This window comes from Berghia stephanieae, chromosome 8 (assembly GCF_034508935.2).
Source record: "Berghia stephanieae isolate SIO BIC M18660-M18661 chromosome 8, UCSD_Bste_1.3, whole genome shotgun sequence".
In the NCBI taxonomy this organism is placed as follows: Eukaryota; Metazoa; Mollusca; class Gastropoda; order Nudibranchia; family Aeolidiidae; genus Berghia; species Berghia stephanieae.
In genome coordinates this window covers 13,979,520-13,998,343 of record NC_088367.1, presented here as the reverse complement: position 1 = coordinate 13,998,343, position 18,824 = coordinate 13,979,520, and the positions used below count along the sequence as shown (strand labels likewise).

At 34.5% G+C, this 18,824-nt stretch overlaps 1 protein-coding gene across 1 annotated transcript; it reads left to right on the top strand.

The window, feature by feature from the left end:
* Positions 1 to 105: 105 nt before the first annotated feature.
* On the top strand, positions 106 to 17,151 carry LOC144978201 (actin-like protein 6A). Its single transcript, XM_078923967.1, has 14 exons — positions 106 to 252; positions 4,967 to 5,043; positions 5,916 to 6,081; positions 6,401 to 6,501; positions 6,779 to 6,876; positions 7,369 to 7,463; positions 7,854 to 7,960; positions 8,546 to 8,632; positions 8,921 to 8,982; positions 9,558 to 9,672; positions 10,670 to 10,750; positions 11,375 to 11,470; positions 14,354 to 14,440; positions 16,458 to 17,151. The coding sequence occupies exons 1-14, from the start codon at positions 228 to 230 to the stop codon at positions 16,536 to 16,538; spliced, it is 1,278 nt and encodes a 425-aa protein (XP_078780093.1). The 5' UTR covers positions 106 to 227; the 3' UTR covers positions 16,539 to 17,151.
* The last annotated feature ends 1,673 nt before the right edge of the window (positions 17,152 to 18,824 follow it).

The window sequence follows — 18,824 nt, the reverse complement described above, 5'->3', positions numbered from 1 at the left end:
TAATATGATGATAAACAGATAATCTAAACTATGAAATGCGAAAGATTGATTTAAACTAGAGATCCAACCTGTCGGCTGCTTACTAAAGCACTAGACACGATATTTGACTTTTTGCCAAGAAGAGTTTTTATCAGCACTGTTTCCGATTGTCACCGGTAGCTTCGCCTTTGTTTTGAAAAAAGAAACAAGCTTTCTTGTGTGTAATTTGTTAAAATAACAATATCACAATGAGTGGAGGAGTATATGGAGGAGGTAGAGTATTAATCTTGTTAATATTTTTACTCTCATTCTTAGCATAGAAGTTTGCCCAAAATTCGATTGAAACAATGAGTGGACGGACGCGGATGAGTGGAGTCCTGACTGTACTGTACGATAACGACTGTACTGCAGACTGAGTCTGTGTGTGTAGATGTCGGCACTTTGTTGCTCATTTTCATATTGAGCGAGTGAATGTATACTACACTCACTCAATAGCAAAATGATTGAATGCAAGAAAAAGGGCCTTTTATCCCCCTCCCTCTTTTATGAGCAAGTGCGGTAGGAGTAGGAGTGTCACTGTCACCGAAGTGACTATTCTCACCCCCCGGATGCTAATGCTAGTCTTCATAATAGTACACCCCCCGGATGCTAGTCTTCATAATAGTAGTCCACAATTGTTGTATGTTTAATCCAAAGGTTGTAATGCAGTAATTTGTTAAGTTTCTTGTCAGAAGTTGCACAATTAAAAAAAAAAAAATCAATCAAATCCAAATCGCAAAAAGCCGGCGACGTTTTTTTCGGTAATCCAATCGGCCGGGGGGGTGAGAGTAGAGGCAGCCCACTGTCACAGTAAGACTTGGGACTGGACTTGGGAGTCTAGTCTTCTTCTTCCTTTGATTGCCCACAATCAATTGGTTGATTATTATGGCAAATATGAAGCTGCTTTCTAATCTCTCTGTATTCCTTGTTTATAATCGTTAGTCTAAAATCAATTTCCAGGGATATCCAGGGGTCGTCAACGTTGGTCAGTGATGGTTTGTGTGTAAGGTCTAAGTATTTGCATAGCAACTTGCCACAAAAGCATCAATTGTAGTGGCTTCAGTCACTTTAGCGTCAAGCTGGTTCCAGTCTCTGACCGTACGCGGCAAGAAGGAAAAACCACGGTATTGCGTTCTGTGTGTTATGAGTAGGCAGTTTAGTGAGCAGCAGCAGTGGCAGTCAAATTTTGACCCAACTCGCCCATAGGAAAGTTGTGACTGGAAATTGCCGTTCGCGTTGTGGGGGTTCAATTAAAGATGCATAACTTCGTTATAAAGAGGAATATCGCAGATATTTTGGTATCATTATTTTCGTCTTTCAATTTCCTTTTAAATGGTGCCAATTAAGGAAAAATCCATTAATAATTCCAGAAGTTATATGAAGTTAAAATTTGGCAATTTTCAAATGCATTTATTTTTTTATTTACCGCGTGTGTTTTTAAAATTTAAACGCTTGTTTTTAGAATAACATCTAAACTTTATTCATGCCAAATTTCAGGGCTCTATATCGATGCGCAGACACCTTTTAACTCTGCGCCGAAATGCCTTGTTTACATTTTCTTCTCATCATGGCTGCCAGGCGATATCGATATTTTAAATTTAATTATGTATTATATTAAATTTAGTCCATAATATTTTCAGTACTATTATATACTATGTCTTTATTTTGAATACATAATTTCCAACTTTATTTATAGGCATTTTATAGTTTTTGTTTTAAAAGTTCGTATATTTCTTCTCTTTGTGAAATCCGATATTAATAATATCGTTATTTTAAAAAATACCAATTGCTTTAATTTTATTTTATTTTACTTTGCCATTAAGTCATCAAGTTTCTTTCCCATATGTTTAGATATGTTTATCATTTGTATCCATATTTTAAAGGCCTTAGTCTTAATAATTATTATGGTAAGAAGTTCTATTAGTTTTGACACCCCCATACATTGAGAGAGAAAGGGGGGGGGGGAATAAAATTATATTACTTGTCAGTTCAAATGATGTAATAGCAATAAACCCAAAGTGGTTCAGCAGAATTTTTTAAAGTATTAAAAGCCAGAACTTTCCTTCTAATTATAATAGGGAATCTGTTTCAATTTATTTGAACTTTTTCAATATACCATTTTATTTATATGCAATTAAATTGCCATAGGTAAAAATAAGCTCATTATGTCATTACACAACATGTTTATATCTTTTCATTTAAATACTCTCAAACCCTTTTTATTCTCTATGTATTAATTAAAAGAGGGTAATTATTTGCAATTGTTTCAGTGAGATATTGGGGATAAATCCAAAAGTGATAGAGCAAATTCTTTCTTACGTCTAGAAGAGTTTTTGATTATGTAACATTTGCGTCATATTATGTAATAATTTGTTAATTTGAAATGTTTATCTTCCTCTTTATTAATGTAAATGCATTGTCCTTGATAAGACGAACATTTTGGTATACAATATATGATAAGAACTCCATATTGACTGTTTTAACCATTTTTTATTAACATCACGCGTTTTCGGTCACAACTTTGCAATGGTAATTTTGGGGTAAAAATCTGTCTAAAATTTCAGACTTTGAACTGCCATAACTACATTTCTAATCAAGATAGAAACAAAACTCAAACTGTTTTGTAATCTGTGTTGCCAGCTCTTTCATATGACATTGGTTTCAAGTGTGTGAGGTACATTTAGAATTTCTATTAAACTCCCTATTATGAGGCTGTATTGGTTGTTGTAACCTCTTCTCTGTCTCAAAGGTGCTGGTATCAGTTTTTTCTTGATGACTGGGCAGTCAGCGAGGTGGTGCTTGATCTTAAATAGCATTATTAATCTTGCTGATTTTCTGCGGTGTTCTAATTTCGGCCACTGTAGTAAGCAGCCGACAGTCTAGTGCAATTTCAATTAGAGCAGAGATCACAACCAGAATGAGTAAGGCAAACCAGACATTCACTTCCCTCAAACAAATTTGGAGAGCAACGGGATTATATTCCAGCTCTAAAATAAAGATTTTTAAGAATCAAATGAATGTCTTGAGCGTTTTGCTCTATGGATCAGAATGTTGGAAGATCATCACAGAGAGTACCTATCATCAGGGGCGGTTGCTGGCTGTTTATTTAAGGCGGCATGGATCGAAAACATTCTCTCGTCGTAGGCCTACTCAGGTGTAAAATGAGTACCTGACAGGAAGCAGTTTTGTGTGTTGGAGGAAAATGTTATCTCTCCCAACAGGCATCATGTCTCGTCTTCATGTTGCTATTGGCTCAGGAGCCCTTTTAAGTGTCTTGAGCTCACAGTGGATATTGGGCAATATCAATGTTCTAGTGAGTTATTTTAGAATGTGTGTTTATTGTGTGTATCAAAAAAAAAAGGAGGGGGGGTGCATGTGTGGTTTGAATGTTAAAGTAAGAGATGTGTATTCACATAACTGGTATTTACGATGGGCTATATTATGTAAAAGTAAAAGAGGTCCATTTGTCGATTTTCCTCTAGAGAAAAGATTGTATATCACCCGATCATTGAAGTCTATGGATCCTTTCATATTTGTTAAGGTATGGATTGTGATACACGTCTGTTCATTGAGATTTGTGAATATCATTTTTTTTTTTTAAGAACAACGTGACAACAGCAATTAGACTGCCATATAAAATTTCTTCCTTCGAATATCAACTGTGATAACAGACATTAATAGAAGGAATAGAAAATCCAACCTCAATGTACTACTTATCTACTCCAAAGACAATAACAATAACATAACTGCTGTGTGTGTCGGGTTAATGGACTGGGATTCTTATTTATAGCATCATGTGGCTCTACTCGGAGAAAGATTTGTGTAATATTCGTATATATTGATGAATAAAATCCATTTGAGCAAAACGAATAGCATAAGATCTATATTTATTGACATTTTCTTCATCCGTATCGTTTGATTACAACTACAACAAACCTGTTCTTCCAATGATAAAACTGATATGGTTTTATTTTCTCCCAAGTCAGACCCCAAGGTGTGCAAAACTAAATTTGCCGGCCTGGCATAGTTATTTTCGCAGTAATGAGTATCCGTTATTTGTGGTGGGAGGTGAGTAAAAGTGGTTTTAAAACAGAAGAAAACAGTCTTTTATATAAAATACTTGGGCGGCCTGTTGACTTTTTGGCTCATGGTTGCCCCCATACCCCACCCTCAGCTCATTGTTGCACGTCATCTCGCATCGCGTTGGGCAACAAGAAAAAGAGAGTCGTCTGTGATGATGCGCAACCTTCGTACAGTAGGTACAAGTACCTGAGATGCGCGAGTGTTGACTAAAAGCAGCATATGCAAAAATTGAGACGAAAAGCAGTATCTGCTAAATTTGAAAAATATAGGGCGGCACAAAACAACTTCGCTCAATAGACCGACCGCCAGTGCCTATCATTATCCAGAAACTTGAAGTATTCCAAAACTAATGTTTGCATCGTATCTTCAAAAACACAATTTCAAATGAGGCCTGAGAGCGAGATCTGAAGTGGAGTCTCTGGAGAGTCTCATTAATACAAGGAGAAGATGGCAATTGTTGGAGCATGTTTGTCACAGACCTGATGAAAGGCTGACAAGGAAGGCTCTGCGATGGACACCCTGGAAAGAGGAAGCGAGGTCACCCCAAGGAGACTTGGAGACATACCGTAGAGAGGGTCCTAAAGCAAAGAGGCCTGTCCCTCAAGATGGCCCCAAGAATATCTGCTGACAGGACCAGGTGGAGATCCTTTGCATCACTTCAAGTGCCAGCAGGCCCGGAGAGGATTTAGTGAGTGAATGAAATGCGGGTTCAATCTATGTCCCTTTGTGAGTGAACGAGTGCTGTAGAGATTGAGTTATCGGGATCCTCTTATTTGGCTTACTTGGCCTTCAATTAAATGACAGGAATGTTGCACAAGTGAACCTGTTTTGTGTGATTTATTCCTTTTTTTTTTTTCATTCTTAGATGAGATTGGGGCCATTGTGTTGGACATTGGTTCCTATTCATTCAGAGCTGGCTTTGCTGGGGAGGATACACCTAAGGTTAGTGATATTTTACAATTTGTCACATCTTCTAATTCATTATGCAATTTGTTTTTGTTTTGGTTTTTCTCTTTTTCTAATTTTCTTTGATCTTTGTTTTGTAATGCTATCATAAATGTTAATAAGCAAAGCTTTAAGCTCCATGTGAGTAGTTTGCTATCCATGGCTCATTGGTATTGATGAGATTATTGGAAGTAACTTATTTCAAGCTCATTTTGCTGGTCTGTGCTGTAACTGACGCATTGTTCATTCCTGTCTTTCTGTGGAATAACCGCGAAAGATGAATTTCTTCTTGGGGAAGAATAATAATGAAATTTTTGTTTTTGTTTTTGTTTTTTGGGGGGTTTTTTTAACCTTGTGTTTTGCAATGGTAGTTGATCAAAAGCTTGACTTGATAGTGAGCACCATGTCTACAGAACAGGAGAAGGGGAATGAAATGAGATATTTAATCCACACAAATAATGTCCTTTTATCATTTAGGCATGAGTTGCAAGTGATCAGTTCCAGTCCATTAAGAAAAATGGAGAAATGTTCGTAAATTACATAATAATCATATTTTGACAAAGTTTTCGAATTTGAAATTTTCCAGAATTTGTAAGGATAGGTGTATTTTGATTTCATTGCCTCGATAGTTTGTACAAAATCAGAGAGTTTGCGAGAGTGCTTGGTGTATTTGTTATATTTCCTGAGCTTTAAGTATAAATAATCATTTTAGATGTCAGAGAAAGGTCATAAAAATCATTATTTAATATTTTCCTTTTTGCTATTACTCCTATGTATTCCGAGTAGTATGCACAGTTTTTCCAACAAAAAGAAATTTTTGAATTGGTTAAGTATACTTTTAATTGTTTTTGCTTGTTTTTTTCAATCAGGCTGAAATTCCAACCCATGTCGGAGTTCTGGATGATTTAGAAGCAGCTGTAGATATGGAAAATAATGACAGTAACATAACTCCCAAAAGATACCTCATTGACACAGTACACATGAAGCACCCTGTTAAGGACATGGAGCTGAGTTCTTTTCTCAAGGATGGAATGAGTAGGAAACGCTTGTTTTGTTTGTTTGCTCTGTGGTTTTGTTTTGTATTATTGATAATATCCTTTCTTTCCCTTTCCTTTCAGACTTATTTATTTTAACTTCTTCCTTTTATTCCTCATAAGCTTTGCTGGATGCAGTTTTTTCTAATTATTTAAATATAGATATAGAATCAGTTTTTCAAAAATCGTATTTCTTTGCTGTCTTGGCTCTTTAATATATCTTAACATTTAAAATTATAAGCTTCCTTCAAATTTAGAACAGACGTTTTCAGTGGTTTCAGAAGTATGAAATATTGATTGTTTATCTTATTTTTCCTCAGTTGAAAATTGGGATGTGTTTGAAAAAGTGATGGACTACGTTTATAGCAATACAATCAAGTCAGAAGCTAATCTACATCCAGTCTTGATGTCAGAGGCAGCTGTAGGTTTATATGTTTATTTATTTGTGTTTAGTTATTGTCTGCTTTCATTATTTATCTTTGGATCAATTGTGTAAATGGTAAATTCCAATACTTGGATCTGTATTGGTGTCATGGTATGACTGCTGCATTTTAATTATAACTTGTTTCAGCAACACTTTAAATTAATTATTATTTAATTGAAAAGCAAATGGATATTACTTATTTCTTTAGCCGAACAGATTTTCATGCATCTTCTAATAACATTGTGATTTTTTCACAAAATTTATTTTATTTCAGTGGATTACAAAAGGTAAAAGGGAGCAACTGACAGAAATTATGTTTGAAAAATATGGCATTCCTGCTTTTTTTCTGTGCAAAAATCCAGTTTTATCAGCGTATCCTTTTCCCCGTTGTTTTTTTTTTTTTTACATGCGTCTTTTTGCTTGATGTTTCCAGTTTTGTATAAAAAATTTTTTTTTTTTTCATCATTAAGTCTTTGGAAAGCATTGTGTATTTGTATAATATGTATTTCTTTGGGGGTTTTTTAATGGGTTCAAGTTTCCTACAGCACTATCAATTCAATTCAAAGGTTTAATTTTAGGCAGTTGCCAATGTAAGTCATAGATGAATATTTATTTCCAATCAACATGTCAAAGAAAGTAAAATCATTAATAAAGCAAAGCAAACAAGAATAATAATAATAATCAGCTTTGTGCATTCATTTCTATTTAATTCTCTCACTCAAGTTAAAATTTTAATCTGAAGCCTAAATCAATGCTTTTAAGACTCATGAATTGGCTCATTGTATTGTATCAGAGGTCTGCTAAAAAAAAAAAACTGAAGTAGAAATAGGTAACCTTTACTTACTTTCCTTAGCTTATGTTTAGATTTGCCAATGGCAGGTCCACAGCTTTGATAGTGGATAGTGGTGCAACACAGACATCAGCTGTTCCTGTCTACGATGGTTATGTCATAAACCAATGTGAGTAGATCATTTGTACAGGTCCTTTTTCGTCAGCCAAACTGATTGATGCCATGGTTGTGATTTTTATCTATTTTGATGTCTTTCCCCCTTCCCTCCCATCTCTCTCTCTCTCTCTCTCTCTCTTCTCTCCTCTCTCTCCTCTCTCTCTCTCTCTCTCTCTCTCTCTCTCTCTCTCTCTCTCTCTCTCTCTCTCTCTCTCTCGATCTGTTGACTCTATCACTTTTTTGGCACATGTAAAAAATAATCCATGAGACTTGAAAGATATTCAGCTTCAGTTGTCGATTCCATTCTTTTAAAAATCGATATGGCAGGGGCTGTTTTCCTATAGATGATAAGTTTGATAGAAAATTAAATGGGTTTACATCACCTTCTCTAATTCTATGACAGGTATTGTTAAATCTCCTCTTGCTGGGGACTTCATCACTGCAGAATGTAAGAAACTCTTAGAGGAGAGTGGAATTGACATTGTGCCTCCATATACCATTGCCAGTAAGGTGAGTTTATCAATTTATCTGCTCATATTTGCTATGTTTTTAGGGGGGCTGGGGTCCACGTAATCTCTATGAGCAATCAAATCCAATGGTTTTTATCCTCAGATTCCTCCATCAACCACCATATATTTGTTATGACACTGTGAAAAGTAGAATGTTCTGGGGGTTTTTTTTTGTTGTTGTTTTTTTGTGCTTCTTTCCAAGTGACTTTTCAGATAATATTGTGAATTCGATTTTCCGTATCGTTTTGTTTTCTTTAATCGTATATTTGAATATTTTATTCTATGCCTCATGTTCATCATACTGTAGAGTTGTTTTATGTAACACTGCAGTTGCGAATTTTCTTCCTCTCCCCTTCCCCCCCCCCCCCCTCATGTTTTTTTTTTCATTTGTTCACAGACCCATGGCCAGTCATAATTATTTTATTGCACTTGTTGTTTTTTTTATTATTATTATTATTATTACTCTCTTGGAAGGGAGGAGACCCCTTCTGTTTTTCTTATTTTATGAATTGCTGGTGGGCCATAGGGGTACAGGTTATTCTTCTAGTGAAGTTATTTTAATACTTCATTTCATTTTTTTCAATAGGAAGTTGTTGGTGATGCACAGCCAGCAAAGTGGAAACGGAAAGAGAACCTGGATGTAACTAAGTCCTTCAACAACTACATGGTGAAGGTAATTTATTTGATTAATTGTTGACAAATTTTTTATCAGACTAGCCATTCCAACTCTCAACATAAGTGCAATAATGAGTTATTTATTTATGACAAAAAAGAGTCAATCTTGTTATCATGAAACACAGTAAAAATTGCTTGATCCCCTTTGGACAGCACTGGATTATCAGCCCGAGCCATGTTTCTCAATGAGTTTTATATTTTTTTGAATTTATATATATCTGGTTATCAAACCTCATTGGGAGAGAATTGAATTTTATTCATTTTCCATGTATCGAATTATCCACAGGATGTCTTGCAAGATTTTGCAGCAACAATTTTACAAGTACCTGATTCCCCGTTTGAAGAATTGTAAGTATCACGACTCGTCATGCATTGAATTTTATGTCACTCATAAATAAGTTCTGAACATTGACCGAATGAATGGAAAAGAAAAACAATATCAATGTTGAATTATTTTGAACAATTATTGAAAGATTAAGTGATTAAATAAAAGCCTGGCACCTAAAGAAAAGCAAGAACAGCTTTTCAAACTGCTGAAAAAGTTCAGACAGACATTTAAACCTTTGAGGAACTATTCCTGTTATAATTCTGGTATCCATCTTATTTTTTTTTTATTATCTTTTATGTAGATTATTTCTGCCGTTCTTTGAATACTTAATTTAGATCACTTTTTATGTTGGACTTTACAAAAACAAACTTTTGTCACAAATTTACATAGACTTTTGAAAGATCATTCTCAATTTTGGATTTTTTTTTTTTTTTTCAAAGTTGGATTTTTAACATCAAATTCAGAGGTAAATAGAGTTTGTTTTTTGGAGGTTTTTTTCTTCATTTAAAAAATAGTTCTTTTTTTTTTTTATGTTTGGTATTTGTGTGAGACTGCGCAATGTCATTTTTCATTTGCTTTATCACATTGATTTCAGCCAAGCAGACACAATGCCAACAGTACATTACGAGTTCCCACATGGCTACAACCAGGACTATGGCAGTGAAAGGTTTAGGGTCTGTGAGGGTCTCTTTGATCCCTCTTTTATCAAGGTACTTGACATGTAATGACAAACATTAGAACTTAATTATAGTTTGAATGTTGACTCTTAAAATTTGTTTTTTGTTGGTTTGGGGTTTTTTTTTAAGCATATGTTTACAGTATGTGCGCTTGCTTTTTTTTTTTTTGCTTTTTTCTTTTCTTTTTTTTTTTTTTTTTGTTTGCTTTTAATATCTACATTTCGAATATGTATATATCTACTTATTGATATGTATTTTCAATCATCTTAATGTACATCTCATGACTGGATCTGTTTGTATCTAGATTGAACATTACAGTTGTCTAAGGCTACCAGACACACAGATGGATTGCTCTTCGGTTTGCTTCTGTACTTCATTTGCCCTTTGTCTTCTATCCTCTTTCTTTGATGCTTGTTGGTGCAGATCTTTTATCTTTTAACTTTTCCTTCTTTTCTTTATTACTGTTGCTGAAATGACTTTATAGTTATAGTGTTGCCATCACCAGAAAAGCAAACAAACATCTCTGTTTATCTCAACATCCTTACATGTAACAGGTGAAAATAGTCCTTTAGAATTGTAGGACACACAGAGCCAGAATTGGTCCCTATTTCCTGTAAGATAAGTTGAACATTAATAATTTATTTCTGCCCCTTGGATGTGATTCTAGTCTATGACAAAGTACTTTCTGTCAGATTTAAAAGACCTATCCAATCATTGCTGGATGTACAGAGAGTTTTAAAACATCTCAACTCAACCCAGATTCAAAATGCATGTGTTTAGTGAGTTCAAGTTGAAGTGAAGTTTAATTCATGTGATTAAAAATATAGGTTGGCTAATATTGAAGCAACTTGGGGTTGATCTTACAACCTCCCAACTCAATTCACCCTGATTGAACAGTAGTAATTAACTGTTGCATCTGTTTAAATGGCTACAGAACACATTTTGGAATTCAATTTTTATAGAAGTAAAGTATAGTGACTATTGTGCTTTTATAGATTTACTGTTATTTGTATTTCTTTTCTTTGTATAGGAATCAGGTGGCAACTCCATGCTTGGCGTCAGCCATGTTGTCAGTTCAAGTGTTGGGATGTGTGATGTGGAAATTCGACCTGTAAGTTTTGTCTAGTAATACAAAGGTTGTCCCAAACCTAAGGATTACATGGCTATGATTTTGAGTTATATTCAATTGCGTTGAAACTTAACCCCAAAAGTATTTACCGCTTAGCTGGTTTTCTGCATAGTCTCTGTGAAAATTAACAAGAAAAATTTATGAACAAGAGTGTAGATTTTAAAATAATACATTTTTGACACTATTTGTGCGTATAATTTAGTAATGAGTGTACTTTTCCAAATCTCTTAGAGAAACAATGCATGTGAGATCAAAACTCATTGGTAATTTTTTTAACCTGAACTATATTCTGAAATATTTATAGATCTGAGGCCATCTCAACAATCTAATTTAGAGCTGTCATTCACCTGAATTAATGACTCAATTCAAGTCACATTGTGAACTTATACAAATTCGTGTTAAAAGCAAAAAGAATTCCTATGTATTGTTATTAATAAAGCACACTTGGAAATTTGTTGTAGACCTTTCTTTAGTTGGGGTTTTTTAATGAAAAAAGGAATCACCGGCTTTTTTTTTATTATTAATTTTTTTTTTCATGTCTCTTGATGTCTTTTTTGTGTGTTTATTTTTTTTTTTTTTCTAATAATTTATACCTTTCTTGTTCAGGCTTTGTATGGCAGTGTCATTTGTGTAGGCGGTAACTCTTTGCTGCAAGGCTTCACAGACAGGCTGAACAGAGATCTCAGTACAAAAACGCTTCCTGTGAGTTTACTTGATATATGTGAGATAGCTTTTAAAAAGCAGTTTTCTGTGCAAAGTATTAAAGCAAGATCAAAAAGATATAGTTCTTTTTTTTTCTTTTTTTTCTTGATCTCATTTTTTTAATACAAAGGCCTGTCAGTTTTGAATAGTTCAAAAATTGAATGTAATTCTTTAAAATGTATAAGCCACTGAACTTTTCATATACAGCAGACTCCGGCTAAGACGATGTCTAGGGGAACAGAAAATAAAATGGACTTGATCAAAAATCAACTTAACCGGGGTGTAACCAAATGAGCAAAAATGTGTGTGAACAAAGCAAGCCAATCTTGAATCAATATTGCCCTTCATGTCGCGCTTTCCACTGACGTTGCTTGGTCGCATCAAATTGACCAGAGAAGTAGTGGTCATAAGAGGCTCCTATCCCCCAATAGCCCCAAAGAAAAATCAGAATACATAAAAAGCAAAATATGAAACCAAAAAGTGAATCAACTTACTGTTATTGACTATGACATGCTTTGCAACAGAAAATGTAATAGACAATCCAAAAGTGCTTAAAGACTAAAAAAGGGGTCAAATAATAATAGCGGACACAGGCCCTAGCAGTCTCAGAGCAAAGCATTGAATGGATAGATTTAACCTTGTGAGGACCCCCCCCCCCCACCCAACACACACCTAATCAAATATTGCGCGTGCTGACACACACACAAATACACAGGGCTAAAATTAAATAGGGAAAGAAGCCGACTGTACTCAATAATACTACCTATTGGAGCCAACATATATTACCTAGATCATTGACCTCATATGTTGGGAGTCAACATATTAATGATACTTCGGTCAAGCCTCCCTCCCTAAAATATAATATTATCTGGCATCAATTGCTAAATTTTTCCTCCATTGAAAGGCTGAAAAGTAGACCTGTAAATTCTCAGTCAATTAACTGAAATCAGTCAATTTGTCAAATTCAAATATTTAAAAAAGGAAAGAAAGAAAGAAAGAAATAAAAATAGAAAGAATTCACAAATCGTAGTCGAATTACCGTAAAATAATTAGGAGTGTTCCACAGCGCTACGTATAGCTCATGGGGACCGTTTATATTAACGATGTATATATTGCCAAGACAAAGCGATGCTTTTTATAAAAGGCGTGTCTGAACACTTCCCTGGGTATTTTCACACATCCTTCGTTAAATTATTTTTTCACTTTCCAAACCGTCGTGATCCCAACTGTAGCCAATTGTAACTGAGCCACCGAGCGATAAATTTCACTGTTTCATCTAAGCCAAAATTGACCACATTTACCTGGGGAGTCTCAAAACTATGATAAAGTAAATTGCGAATGCCGCAAGTCCGTTATGTAGACATCTTCAAATCGAAAGTTAGGATAGATTGCTACAAGCACATTTCGATTGCCTCACGTTGTAAACAAACTGGTTGACCGTTTCTTCACTGATTGAGTACCTGATTATAAGGAACAATGGTAAGTAGCCTAATTAATTCCCGTGCAAATCAGGACGTTTTCCGGCATTGTTTTGCTCAAGCCCAAGCGAGCTTGCTGTTTTGTGGCGATTTACCTTCTTTCGATTCTTTGAATTTTTCCGCTACGCCTGCCGAAGTTTCTTCTTGATAATTCACTTCTACTTAATAATTCAGTGTATTGGCCTGAAGTCATATTTATTTAAGTTTTTTTTTTCTCTGTCATTTACTGATTGAAAATCACGTTTGCTCATTGCTACATTATTCTAATGTTCTCACAATGGCTGAGCTGTTCGTGGATCGCAATTCAGACTTGTCGAGCATCGATAAAGATGCGAGTCCCGTGAGGAATAAATTCAATTGGTCATGGCTAGAAGTTAAAGATGATAATGGTGATTATTTTTCTATGTCAAAAAAATTCCAGAGGCAGGAATATGACTTTGATGAAGTCATCTTTACCTATATGAATGACATGCTTATTTAGCATTCCTTCTACATCAAATTATGGCAGTCATACTTCCAGTTAGAAATAACACCCACTATTTTGATATATTGTATTTATCACTCTCCTCTCCAATGATGCCCTTATTTTTTAAAAAATAATTGAATCTTCAGTTTGTCGAAGAGTTTCAGTCGATTTTTATAGAGCTCATTTACAGGTCTAGTAATGTTTGCCTTGAATGCGGAATATAGACCAATTAAAACGGAATGATTCCGCGAAAAGCAGAAGACCTAAGGTTGATCAGTCAGTCACGCCTTTTACTGTGTTGTTGATGATATGTTAGATAAAGAACACATAAAAATCAATATGACGCACAATATCTACAGCTCACCCATCTCCGTTCCCCATAAATTATGTGTGCCGTATGTGCTTTCCTCTTTTCTTCTTGAAGTAGTTTTTCTTAATTGGGTGTTCAACTTGCAACTCACATCCCCAATGTAGCCATGTTCCAAGAAAACTGTCCCTGTTATAGCCATACATGATTTAATATGAATTATATAGGCCCTGGAATGGGGGTTTTAAAATTTCCCGTTGAAGCCAAGCTCCCATTGCAACTGAGGCCTTTAAATACACGCTGTGCTGTATCTTACTCGTATCCATCGTGAATCAACGGCAGGGCAGCATATTTGCAAAACTAATGATAGTCCTTTAGATAAACGCGTAAATAAATCCTCAAAACTACATTTTGTTTTTTGTTTTTTATCTCATGCTTCCCTTTATCTTAAAAAGAAATGGGCAGTGAGAATTTTTTTATATTTCGTGTCTTCAAGACCATCTTTCTAGGCTTGAGACAACTATTGTAAATTGTCCCTCAATGCTATTTCAGATTAATTTTAGCATTTCGAAAAAGATTGATATTAACATTTATTCTTGTTTATTACATTGTCTGGTCCTCCTAAATTTCAGAGTATGAGATTGAAGATCATTGCTGCCACGAGCTCATCAGAGAGGAGATTCAGCAGTTGGATAGGAGGCTCAATCTTGGCATCATTGGTGAGAGAAAAGTATTGTATACATAGCATCACCATGATTTTTTTTTCTTTTTTTTTTTTCAAGATAAAGATTGTCTTTGGAATGTTATACTTTCTATTTTGTTTATCGTTGTTTTGTTTTCTGTGTTTTTTTGTTTGCTTGTATTAATTTAGTGGGTATGGTGATGGTGGTGTTGGTGGTAGACGGACAAGGAGGAAGATTGGTATGGTATATGATATAGTGGTAGATTTATAAAAAGAGCAAAGCCATAAAGTGATTATCCTGTTGTAAGATATTTTATTTTTATAACAAAGCAAAGGGCAACTGCTTGGTGCATGTGAATTTTCTCCAATCTCAACTGCACTTTTGATCATTTGCAACAACTTTGCATAAGCAAAAAATTCTGCCATACTGCATTGATGGGGTGTAAATTGCAATCTGACACACTCGTCTCTCTGAATGAAAATTATTTAATAGCCACGTGTTATGTCTTCATTGGGTCAACTATTATTTTCACAGCATCCATCATAGTTGCAACACATTATATTATTCCCTCCATCCGGTTTTCAGTTTTAAAAGATGTTTAGAAAGAAAACTATTGTTAGCAATTCAATAAAACTCATTATTCTCTTTTTCCTATTTAATTTTATGTATTATGTGTTTGATATATAGTTTAAACCTAATAGCTTGTCTGGAACACATATTTCTAGGCATAAGGGATGCAATGTTCTAATCATCTTTTTATTTTCAATTGTTTGTGTTTTCCTTTTGGTTATCTTTGCGAAAGTGAGAAAAGTTAAGAATTAAATAAACATGCTGACGCTCATATATGCAATTATAATATACTCTATACCCATAGCATCAACCATGAATTCCGTGCATCACACTTTTGAGTCATAAAAGTTTTCTTGAAATCAAATTAATGCAAATCAGTTGATAAAACTTTCTATACCTTATTTTATAAGACATACTCTAAACATAAAGGTCGTGTTATGAATCATATCTTGTCTTCAACAAATTTTTTCATTGCATAATGGACGAAATTTGAAACCTCCGTTTGTATTAATATACACTTATATATCTTTTTAACATTCGAATATTGAATCCATGAATATAGCGCAGTTTATTTGGCCTAGAATTGTAAGTCTCTCACATTGTTAAATAATTCATCCTCGTGGAGTATTATAAATTTAACAGGCCACGTAGTGATGGCAAATTTTTATTATGAAGGAATTATCTGTCTCCTCCACTCTTCTAATAGAGCTTGCATTAAAAGAGCCATAAATGCATACATGTCTCTCTCCACATCTTTCTCTTAAAATTTTTTCATTTTTTTTTTTATTTGACAATGGAAAGTTTATGGATTGTGTTCAATTTTATCCATATCACTCTGGTTGACCAAATGATATCTATTCCTACTTCCTGTTTTGTTTCAGCAGTTTTGGCGGAAAATAAGTGTTGAAATGAACATTTCAGGTTTTGTCAACATCATTCAGAGGCCTATTTTTTCCCATCCGTCACGTTTTTTAAAGATATCTAATTCATACTAATACTTATAATGTAAGAGGACATTCAAATATTTCAATGAAGCTTCATTACTAGTGATTTTCCAACAAATTGCCGGATTTTTATTTTTTTTCTGGTTCTTGTTTTGTTATTTTTTGGGGGGTTTTTTCTATTGTAACATACTCTTGAGAGATTGTTCAGTGTTGGGCCCATTTAATGGGAAAACTGCTATTTTCTGATAGTCAGTCTCAGCATTTCTTTTGAAGCTCTTTACAAAGTTTGGTCATCATTATGATCTGTGTATTATTTATATCAAGGAGACAGTCTATATGAATGATTCCATTGGAAATACCGTTGAAATGCATGCATTTTATGAATCATAACTTATCAGAACTCTGTCTTTATTCAATTCATGATATGACGTGGACATGTTAGAAAGTGCTGACTACTACCAATCTGTCTCAAGCAGGAAAGCATTTGTCAGTGTAATTTTTATCTCGATGTGATTTGTTTTCTTCTTTGTTCCTTTCAGGGTGCATTCCAACAGATGTGGGTCTCCAAACAAGAATACGAAGAGGGTGGGAGAGTATGTATTGAACGGAAGTGTCCTTAAGATGTGACAGGTGTTTTCTATTGGAAGGGGGGGGGGTCGGGGGGTTCTCATCATATTTCATACCCAACATTGTTTGTATATAAAGATTATTGTCATACTCCTAATGTTTCATTATTTTACTACACATACATCAGATTATGTTAAAATAATTATTGTTTTTCAATGCATCAACGCAGTCATTATTGTCAAGATTCATTCAAATTAGTCATTATTGGTGTCGCTTTTTATTTTGTTTATGTTATGATTATTTTGTTGTGGTTGTTATATCCCCGATTAATTTCATTTACGGTGCTTTATACAAGTATTTTCGAGTCGGTATGATACTGTTATTCATATTAAAAAAGTAATAACCAGGTACATTACCAGCTCTGAATGATAGAAAGTGGATTACCCATTGAGGTAAATAATGCATAGATAAACAATTCAAAAAACTTGTGGGGAAATTATCATATTAGGAAGGGTGTAAAATAATGTCATGATTTTATGGCCATGTGGATGTTCTTTAGATGATTTTAAGAAAGTTTTGTCAATGTTGCATTTAATTGATTTATGTATAGAACACATATTCGATGTCATTGTCATTAATTAAATTAAAGATAAAATGCTAAATTCAGAGAGTTGTTTTGTTTGTGTGTTTTTTTTTTGTTTTATTGTTGGGATATTTTTTTTGTTTGTTTTGTTTTTTTCATTGGTTCAAGTTTAACGTTCAAAAATAATGATTTGATGCATATACGTGTACTTGTAAAGCACTTAAAACTTGGTCAGTGGATATTGCGCTACATAAATTCTCAAGTTTATGGTGGTTTGTTTTTTTCTAACTAATTTTTATCATGCTGAAGAGATGAATTATGAGGGGGGGGGGTCGGATTTGCTTGTTGTTTTCTTTTACGTTGTATTTGCATTGACGAAAGTACTGGAATCAGTCTTTGAGCCAATCTAGTTCAGGGGTTGTTTTGTAGCACAACTCCTTTAACTTGAAAAAAGTGTCCACCTTGAATCTCCTAAAATTGAAATCACATAGAAATATTTTCATTTTGTCCGTCTCTTCCACCTCGATGAAAAAGCTGAATAAATAATACAATCATCATCATTGCTATCACCAGTACAATCACATAATTTCTATAAGTTTGATTTATTCTACCTTTACTTTGATACACTGTGGATATAGTTACTATTTAAGATTATTTACGGTATTATTGTAGTTTAAAGTAATTTATGATAACTTACTTACTTAGGCCGCCCCTTGGGGCGCCCAACATGAGCCACAAGTCTTCGCCATTCTGTCCTGCACTCCATGAGTGTACGCAGCTCCCGGGTGTGGTCCATTCCTGTGTCATCTAGCAGACAGTCTATGTATGTTGTATTCTGCCTGCCTCTGTTTCTGGTTCTGTCAAGTGGTTCCCATAGCACAAGACTGCTTGCAATCTCCTCCTTGTGTCTCCAGCAGTGCCCCGCAAGTCTCAGTCTTCTCTGTTGTATCTTCGAAGTCACTGGGGGGAGGTCACCGTAGAGTTTATGATAATCACCAATTTTTTTTCTTGACATTTAAAGAAAAAAACAACCTTCTAGATATGTAATTCTAATTCAAGGATGACATGACCTCTGAACTAGTTTACGAGTTTAGAAAAAATAGTCCTTCAGTGCCATAAGACGTGGAGCTAGAGTTTTTTTGTTTGTTTGTTGCTTTAGGTCTCTTCCAACACAATTGAGGTTATATGAGAGACCGCTGAAACAAAAAAAACAAGCAATCTAACAAAAATAGTACAAATGTAAATCAAAATCATAACCTAAAGATATCATAAGCTAAATTATAAATAACCAAGAACAAACAGGCAGAAGATTTACAGAAAAAAAAATATCCCCTGTCAAAAATACAATCACAAACCAAAGAAGCAGGATAGGCTAGTAAAGAGAAGAAACGACATTACTATCGGATCGTACACCCATGCGAACATCATAGGTATATGATTCAAGGGTGATGCTCCCATCCAACCACCAGCTAGAGCTAGAGTTTATCCCAGTTTCTATGACCTTAAATGGACAATAGCAATTGTTTGATACCCTTTTGATAGGACACATGTCTAATGCAAAATCCTTCCCACCAGATGCCAAGATTTTACAGACCCAGTAATCTAATCACTGCTGGATGGACAGGGGTCAGAATAAAATCTCAACTTCACCTTAGTTCAATTCAGGTCACTTTAAGCATGAAGCGAGTGTTCTACGAAACTAACAATCGGGACCCTCAGTTCAGAAGAAGAAAAAAAAAAAGTAGGATGGTGTTAT